Source organism: Sturnira hondurensis, unplaced genomic scaffold, assembly GCF_014824575.4.
Source record: "Sturnira hondurensis isolate 20B ecotype Veracruz unplaced genomic scaffold, ASM1482457v3 Scaffold0016914, whole genome shotgun sequence".
Taxonomy (NCBI): domain Eukaryota; kingdom Metazoa; phylum Chordata; class Mammalia; order Chiroptera; family Phyllostomidae; genus Sturnira; species Sturnira hondurensis.
Genome location: NW_028089545.1, coordinates 91 through 8,973, shown reverse-complemented (window position 1 = coordinate 8,973; position 8,883 = coordinate 91). Strand labels below are relative to the sequence as shown.

The window sequence follows — 8,883 nt, the reverse complement described above, 5'->3', positions numbered from 1 at the left end:
CCCATCCCCTGCAGGCCTGGTGTCCACAAGCTCCATGTTCTGGGTCAGGTCCTCCCCTTCACGCTGCCAGGTCAGGGTGATGTCAGCAGGGTAGAAGCCCAGGGCCCAGCACCTCAGGGTGACCTCATGGTCAGAGATGGGGTGGTGGGTCATCTGTGTCTTTGGAGGGTCTGAGGGGAGGGTGAGAAAATTCAGGGACTCTGCATGGTCATGGGACACTCCAGCAGTGCTCATGTGACCACCCTGAGAGTGGACACAGGACAGCGGGGGTGGGGGAAGGGAGTGCACCACCCAGACACCAGCCTGGAGAGAGGCATCTGAGATAACCTCCTATTTCCTTCTAATGGTCTAGACTCAGAGTAGGAATCAGGGGTAGGAGTGTCCAGGTCTCTCAGGGGAGATGCAAACTCAGGTGGAGGCCGAATGACTCAGAAAAGCCCAAATCGGGCCTCTAGAGAAGGTCACAACCAGAGAATGCGGGAGAGGTTCCTGGTGCCCCAGGTGCTGCAGGGTGTGAGAGAACTACTGTGGGTGTTTCCAGGAGAGGCTGGGTCCCTTATTGTCCTTTAGAGAAAGCTGGGCCCGCGGGTCCAGCCCGCAGATCCCCTCCTCAGGGAGGCCCACCCCCTGTGACCTGCACTTTACAGGGTCTCCTTCCCCTTCTCCAGGAGCAGCAGGAGGTGGCGCACACACAGTGACTTTCAGGAAGAACCTCCTGCTCTCCGCATCAGGGACCTGCACCAAGGTGCTCCCGGTGACCTGGTCCACTTTGAAGGCTGGGGTCCAGGAGCGCAGGTCCTTATTCAGGTAGACGTGGTCGGAGCCTCGTAGGCGAAGCCTCGTAGGCGAACTGACTGAACCCGAGAAGGAATCGCCCATTGGACCCCAATGGTCATTTCCTGGAGAGTGTGAGACCCTGACCCCGCCCACCCCGAAGGTCATCACCGCAGGACTGAGCCCCACCATTTCCCTGCCGCAGCCTGGGGGTGTGGCACAGCCACGGAGACCCGGGGGGACCTCGGCCTGTCTGTCTGTGGGGATGGGGCTGTACCAGGACCCTGGCGCGCCTGCTCACCGTCCTCGCTCTGGTTGTAGTGCGCGTGCAGCTTGTTCCGGCTCGCTCTGCTCATCTGCTATTATTGTTGCCTGAATCCCACCGTCTGGTCCTCCCCAAAATCTGGGTCCTTCTGCTCCGCCCACGCCTGCTCCAGCCACGGCACCCGAGGCTCCATCCTCGGGCTCGCGGCGTTGCTGTGGAACCGCAGGATCTCCGTGTGGTCCACGTAGCCGACGACGATGTACAGGTTCTTCCCGCGGCTCGGTTCGTATATGGCGGCATGGAAATAGCTCAGGCTGTGGGGGCCTGGGAGCTGGGAGGACGCGCGTCCTTGGTTCGCCGAGTCTCGGGTCGGGCAGAGGGCCACGGGGCTGGGGGCGGGGCGTGGAGAAGGAAACGGGGGGTTGTGGAGAGGAGGGGGCGGGGCGGGGCTTGGGGGCGGGGCTTGGGGTCTGGGCGGCTGGCGCTGGGTTACCGCTGTCCGGGGTCCTGCGCCCCCCTGCCGGGTGCGCTCACTCCCGCCCCACAGAGGCCATGCCCTCCTGACCCCGCACTCACCGGCCCGGGTCTTGGTCAGGGTCAGGGTTCCGAAGAGCAACAGGATAAGGACCTGTGCCAACACGAGAAATCGAGACATAAGGGAGAATAAGTTCCGGTTCTCCGGTTCTCCGGTTCTCTCTCTCTCTCTCTCTCTCTCTCTCTCCTCTCTCTTCCTCTTCCTCTTCCTCTCTCTCTCTCTCTCTCTCTCTCTCTCTCTCTCTCTCTATATATATATATATATATATATATATATACCCGGAGCCAGCACGCTGATTGGCTGTTCCACAGTTCGTTCAGCCAATGGCATACGGGGCAGAGTCAGGAGCTTATCACCCGGGAACTTTGACGAGTCCTCCGGGAAAGAGGACTCCCTGCCTTTCCCTGACGGAGGGCCAGCTCTGCTTCGTCTTTGCTACTTAGAGAGGGAGGGGTTCAGGACCCACATTTAACCATTTATGTTCCTCATTCCGCTGACACTTTACTGACCTCTCATCACACTCAACATGATTCTGACTGTTGTTTATTTGCTCTCTGCACCCGATGCCACTTTAACTCGGTGTGACCACCTTATCCCTGCAAATCTCACTCCCTTTACACCATGAGGACAGTTGTGTTGTGCTGACTGACCACCTCCGGGTTCCCAGGAGTGATGTACAGGAAACTCCTATCAATGCTGCTGCTTTAGTTTGGTTCCAGAGGGATCTCATCTGAGAGATGAGCAGGGACATCACTGAGAAGCATATGCAGTAACTCCCGTGGTGGACAGAATCTAGAGCGCTCAGGGATTGGAAGTAAAAATTGCCCAGCACGCTGGACTCACTGCTCTAACTCGGGCTTGTCACCTGGACAAAGATCCAGTAGCCAATGTTCGCACGGAGAGTCGTGTGCACCTGGTGCAGCTGGGACTGTGGGATGACGGGGAAGTGGGTGAGGCCTCCTCATTCCCTCAGGGCAGTGCACAAGGAAATGGAAAATCGGTTGCAGGATTATTGGAAGCCACACAGGGCCCAAAACAATGGGCCATTATCAAAATTCTAAAGCTGCCACCATGGAAGGGAAAGGAAGTTCATTTTGCCAACACTGCAGCTAGGTGGGCGGCATTGCGCAGACAAATCCAGGGCCAAAATATTCCCTGCTTTCTATTAAATCAATAGAGGATTATCTTTTACAGTTTCAACAGACAGCGATGGAGGGAGAAAAGGGAATATGCAACAGAAAGGGGGAACCTTTGACCCAGACAGAGAGATGTGGCTTGGACCCAATCAGAACCCATCTTCCCTGTAGGGGCCCAACTCCCTGCACTTGAACCTGCACAGGAGCCACCACACTGGGGTTCTGGAAAGGTGATTCCACGGAGTGAACACTGTCCCTGGAGACCTTCTCCTGCGGTAGCTCATGAGGAGTACAGCAGGTGTCCTGTCTGTCCAGAGTGTAGCCCAGGCACCCACTCCCTGGGTCCCAGGACATTTCCCACTCCCTGTGGGTCCAGGTGATGTTTGGCTATTCATCCAAATGTCACCATGTCAGGGACACAAATGTACATGAGTGATGACTTGTATGTTTCCTCACTGGGTTGAGGTGTTGCCTTGCAGGAGAGCGACAGCCTTAATGTCTGGAAATTCTTGTGAGAAAGAAAAACTCCCCACTGGGGAGTCCCTCTGAGTGACATAGTGACCGAGGACTCATTTCACTGGGCAGGTCACCAAATCTGTCTGGAATCTTTGGCCTCTTCTGCAGCACTTTCACGTGCCCCTCACCCCCACCCTCTGGACTGGGGGACACACCAATGGGACACCAAAGTTCAACTGGACAGCCCTGGCTGTCGTAGCTCAGTGGATTGAGCACGGGCCTGCAAACCAAAGGATTGTGGTTTGCTTGCCAGTCAGGGCACATGCCTGGGTTGCAGGCCAGTTCCCAGCAGGGGTTGCACGAGAGACAACCATACATTGATATCTCTTTCCTTCTCTCCTTTCCCTCAAAGATAAATAAATAAAATCTTTAAAAAAATTCAACTGGACGGAACTTCAAAAGCCTTCCCTCTGCCCTGGACAGAAGCTCTCCCTAGAGTGCACCTCAGCCCGAGAGCCACGCCCGTTGGTGAACGTGAACCTTCTCCTTCGGGATTGGTCTCCGGCCTCCCTGTGCATCTGGATGAAGGGGCACAGGGACCAACTTTGCCCTCTACTTCACTGTTGAGGGATGATTAACAGCTTAAAGACACATAAATTAACCCCAGCTGCTGTGGCTTGGTGGATTGAGCACCAGCTTGCAAACCCCGGAGTGGCTGGTTCCAGTCCCAGTCAGGGCACAGGCCCAGGTTGCCATGCCCAGTAGAAAGTGCGCAAGGGGCAACCATACAGAGTTGTTTCTCTCCCTCTCTTTCTCTCTCCCATCCCCTCTCTAAAAATAAAATTAATAAAATACTAAACAAGAAGCACAGTTACTGATTCATTTCACACTGTGCTTCTGGAAGACACCTATTTCAAAGATCATGGCTTACAACCAGGAGATTCAGTCTCTCAGAAGAGATATCAAATAAGCATATTTTAATAAAGGTATATATATTACTTTTTTTTAAGATTTTAAATTTATTTATCTTTAGAGGGGAAGGGAAGAAGAGAAGGAGAGAAACATCAGTGCATGGTTGCCTCTGGTGTATCCCCCGCTGGGAACGGGCCAGCAACCCAGACATGTGCCCCAACTGGGAATCGAACCGCGATCGTGTGGTTCGCAGGCCCACGCTCAATCCACTGAGCCACACCAGCCAGGGCTACTTTTAAAAAATTTATTTTATTTTTAGAGAGAGGGGAAGAGAGTCAGAAAAAGAGGGAAACATCAATGTGTGGTTGCCTCTCGCACGCCCCCTACTGGAGACTCGGCCTGCAACCCAGGCATGTGCCCTGACAGGGAATCGAATTGCCCACCCTCTGGTTCAAAAGCCTGCACTCAATCCACTGAGCTATACCAGCTACGGATGTACATTACTTTTCTAGACATAATACGTTTCTTTAAAGATTTTATTTATTTTTAGACAGAGGGGAAGGGAGAAAGAGAGGGAGAGGAACATCAATGTGTGGTTGCCTCTTGCCCACCCCTCAGGTATGTGCCCTGACTGGGAATCAAACTGGTGACCCTTTGGTTCGAAGACCATCACTCAATCCACTGAGCTACATCAGCCAGGGCTAGACATAATACTTTCTAACACTTATAGACTAAAGTTACCACAAGCTTAACATTATATGCTCAGGGAAAACAAAATGCTCGTGTGACTTTATTGTGATACTTGTTTTATTGTGTTGGTCTATACACAAAACCAAATATCTACAAGAAACATCTGAATTCCAGATATAAAAATGGAACATCATTTACCCAGGATTCAAAAACCACTGGTGGAGTGACTCCTCGTTGTACAATATCATAGAAATATACAACGGAGTCCTATATGATCCCAGGAACCAAAGCCACTGAAATGCATTCATTAAAAGAAGCACCCCAATGACTTAATAAAGAAAAGAAAAATAGTACACTATCTACAAAAACAAAGAAACAGCCAATATCCAAAAGATATAGGCTGAGGACCTGACCTATAGGACTGAGCCCAGGCTGAGGAGGCCACAGGAAGCCGTCACTGAGCGCAGTCCTGGAGCCGCCACAAGGTGGCACTCAAGGCCCTGGGATCCCAGGTCCTGGTGGGACAAGGTTCCCCTGAAGTGGCCAGGACAAAGGAGTAACAAAGATGACCCAGATGAGGACTGACCAGGATGGGGTGGCCTCACCCCAACTCTGTGAGGACAGGACAGTCCCCACAGGAAAGGACACAGGTCCCTGTGGGGAGGGCGGCCTGGGGACCTGCTTCTCACTGTGCTGATAAGAACACAGACCCATTCCGCTGCCGGCTGCAGAAACAGAAGTCAGGGATCCTTAAAGTCCCAAGGGGAGGCTGCAGTGACTGTTTCAGTACTAGGTCCTCCACAAGGCAGCTCTGTCACACTGGGAAAGAAAGTTGTCATGAGGAAATTAAGGTCAGTCTCAGAAGTGTCACATTCTTCCACAGCCACCACATGCTCAGAATGTCCTACTCTGAGAATCCCCAAACCCATTAGTGCCCTTCCGTCCCGATGTCCCCCACTTCTTGCCCTCAGAGTCTTACCCTTAGGAGCTGTGAGAGGCACATCAGAGCCCTGGGAACAGTCACTGTCTGGGGAAGACACACAGCAGAGTTACGGGGTGGGGGAGCCCCCCTCACAGACTCCAGCCCACACTCTCCCAAGGGTCCCAGATGTCACCTCCCCAACACCCAGACTCACAGGCAGCCTGAGTGTAGCTCTCCCTGCCTCTGCCTGTGGGAAGAAAACGTTCTATGAGAAGTCAGGGGGAGGCTGGGTACCGTGACCCTAGAGGAGACCCACACACCTGAAGCACAGGGAAAGTTCCAGAACTGTGACTGAACACCCAGGGTAGGATCAGGAAAGACAGGGAAAGTACATGTGCTGGTATTGGACCAACTGGCCACTGGATGTGTGTCCTCAGCAGAGACCCTACACTCTGACCTGTGACAGCTGGGAATCAGTCCCCATCACTAGAACCATCAGGTGGTAAATGTGTCCCTCACTTTCTCACGGGCCTCACTAAAGAGTCAGTGTTAGGAAACAGGCCCCAGATGGACAAGCACCCGTGTGGGGACACGATGCCCATTAACCAGGCAGAGCACACCTCCACCTGGGCTTGACCCCCAGGGGGACAGGGAACTCAGCCCCACCCCTTGCCCACCTGAGCACTTCCTCCTCCACATCACAGCTCCAGCAGCCACAGCTCCAAGGACACCCAGGGCAGCAGCGATGCCCACGATGGTGATGGTGGTCTGAGGAGGGGGGTCTGTATTGATCTGAGGAGGGGGATCTGCAAGGGGAGGGTGAGAGGTCAGCCTCAGGCCTGAGTCCTGACCCTGCTCAGGGACACCCTGAGGAGAGGCTCTGTGCCCATGCCCCCTCCTCACCCCATCTCAGGGTCAGGGGCTCAGGCAGCCCCTGGTGTTGCACATGGCATGTGTATCTCTGCTCCTCTCCAGGGGACACGAACACAGCCGCCCACTTCTGGAAGGTTCCATCCCCTGCAGGCCTGGTCTCCACAAGCTCCATGTCCTGGGTCAGGTCCTCCCCTTCACGCTGCCAGGTCAGGGTGATGTCAGCAGGGTAGAAGCCCAGGGCCCAGCACTTCAGGGTGACCTCATGGTCAGAGATGGGGTGGTGGGTCAGGTGTGTCTTTGGAGGGTCTGAGGGGAGGGTGACAAAATTCAGGAACTGTGAATGGTCATGGGACACTCCAGCAGTGCCCATGTGATCACCCTGAGAGTGGACAGGACAGTGGGGGTCGGGGGAGGGAGTGCACCATCCAGTCACCAGCCTGGACAGAGGCATCTGGGATAATCTCCTATTTATTGGAAAGTTCCCGAATCAGGGTGAGAACCTAGGGTAGGAGTGTCCAGGTCTCTCAGGGGAGACACAGACTCAGGTGGAGGCTGATGACTCAGAAAAGCAAGAGTCAGGCCTCCAGAGAGGGTCTCAGCCCCAGAACCAGGGAGAGCGTCCTGGTGCCCCAGGTGCTGCAGGGTGTGAGGGACCTGCTGTGGGTGTTTCAGGGAGAGGCTGGGCCCCTTCCTGTCCTTTAGAGAAAGCTGGGCCTGCGGGTGAGTCACAGAATGAGGACACCTGCGGGTCTTTTCGTTCTCTCTAGGAGGAGGGACACTCTGACACTGCCCCATTTCCCTCCTCTCCTTGTAGGAAGCGGCCCCAGCCCACAGATCCCTTCCTCGGGGAGGCCTGCGCCCTGGTACCTTCTGGGAGCAGCGTGTCCTTCCCCTGGTTCAGGAGTAAGTGGAGGCGACGCACACACGTGTCCTCCAGGAAGACCCTCCGAACGTCTGCATCAGGGACCCGCACAACGTCGCTCCCGCTGATCCCCGAGGCCGCGGTCCAGGATGGTAGGTCCGGGTTCAGGGCCACGTAGTCGGTGCCGTCATAGGCGAACTGACTGAACCCGCGGAGGAAGCGCCCGTCCGACCCCACGACGCAGCCGGTCATTTCCTGCCAAGTGGACGACACTGACCCCCGCCCCGCGGTCAGCAGCGCCCAGTGAAACAGGCGCATAGAAAAGTCCGCCGCGCCCCAGCGCCACGTGGAGAAATCCTACACTGAAAGTGATACGGCCTCAAAATACCCCCGGGCTGTTCCGTGGTTGGGACACCGGCAGGTCCCACAGTTTCAGGGTGACGCTCGGACCTGCGAACTCGGGGCGACCCCAGCCAGTCGGTGGGGATGGGGGCGGTGCCCGGGCCCAGGCGCACGTGGCTCACCGTGCGCACGTGGCTCACCGTGCGCGCTCTGGTTGTGGTGCGCGCGCAGCTGGTTCAGGTTCGCTCTGCTCCGCTGTGCGTTGTGCTGCATTTCCCGCGCCTGCTCCTCCCAAAACCGTGCGCCCTCCTGCTCCAGCCACCGCCGCTCCATCCACGGCACCCGCGGCTCCAGCCTGGCACTCGGGGTGTCACTGTGGGACCGCGCGATCTCCGTGTCGTCCACGTAGATGACGGCGGTGTACCTGTACTCTCCGCGTCCCGGTCCGGACACGGCGGTGTGGTAGTATCTCAGGCTGTGGGGGTCTGGGGGTGGGTGGGACGTTTGTCCTGAGTCCCCGGTGGGGTCGGCAGGAGCAGGGGCCCGGGGGTGGGGGGTGGAACGAAAGCGGGGCGGCGGTTGAAAGGAGGGGAGGGGGAAGGGGACGGGGCTGGGGCGTAAGTTGAGCTCTGGGACCTGGGTCAGCGGTCCTGTGTCCCCTCTGAGTGCCCACACTCCTGCCCCGCACCCAGGCCGTTCCCTCCCAACCCCGCACTCACCCGCCCAGGTCTCGGTCAGGGTCAGGGTCAGGGCCTGGAAGAGCAGCAGGAGCAGGAGTCTGGGCCTCATGACCCATATCATGTGGGTCTGGGAGACAGAGAACCCTTATGCCCTTATGCCGAGGACCTGATACTGAAACCAGTGAGGCCGACAGGTTGCTCTATTAGTCACACACCCACGGGGGTGGGCCTCATGAGGGCTGGGGGCCCCAGAACTCTGCCCTGAGCCTTCCTTCTAGACGCTTCCCACCTCCCAGTAGGCGGGGGTGGGGGGTGGGGGTGGGGTGGGGATTCTGCTACCTCTCGGCGGCAGAAACACCTGGTAGTTATGGTGCTCTCTTACCTGCTTGTGCTCCTCATTCCGCTGAGTCTGTACTGTCCCCTGGTCGCACTCAAC

General features: G+C 56.4%; 1 protein-coding gene and 1 pseudogene across 1 annotated transcript; both read right to left on the bottom strand.

Moving 5' to 3' along the window:
- Nucleotides 1–335: 335 nt before the first annotated feature.
- Nucleotides 336–1,694, bottom strand: LOC119001580 (class I histocompatibility antigen, Gogo-C*0202 alpha chain-like; annotated as a pseudogene).
- A 3,768-nt stretch (nt 1,695–5,462) lies between these two features.
- On the bottom strand, nt 5,463–8,659 carry LOC119001581 (patr class I histocompatibility antigen, A-2 alpha chain-like). The gene is made up of 8 exons (XM_037066983.1): nt 8,487–8,659; nt 7,968–8,252; nt 7,431–7,697; nt 6,594–6,869; nt 6,357–6,472; nt 5,905–5,923; nt 5,748–5,795; nt 5,463–5,587 (listed from the first exon to the last, which is right to left on the bottom strand). The coding sequence occupies exons 1-8, from the start codon at nt 8,566–8,568 to the stop codon at nt 5,583–5,585; spliced, it is 1,098 nt and encodes a 365-aa protein (XP_036922878.1). The 5' UTR covers nt 8,569–8,659; the 3' UTR covers nt 5,463–5,582.
- Nucleotides 8,660–8,883: the final 224 nt, after the last annotated feature.

What these genes read in the sequence shown, in the direction of transcription:
- LOC119001581 (XM_037066983.1), bottom strand. Translation starts at nt 8,568, where the DNA reads ATGATATGGGTCATGAGGCCCAGACTCCTGCTCCTGCTGCTCTTCCAG. An exon ending in CCTGACCGAGACCTGGGCGG is followed by an intron (nt 8,253 to 8,486) that starts GTGAGTGCGGGG and finishes ACCCACCCCCAG; the next exon opens with ACCCCCACAGCCTGAGATAC. An exon ending in GGACACGCTGCTCCCAGAAG is followed by an intron (nt 6,870 to 7,430) that starts GTACCAGGGCGC and finishes CCCTCCCCTCAG; the next exon opens with ACCCTCCAAAGACACACCTG.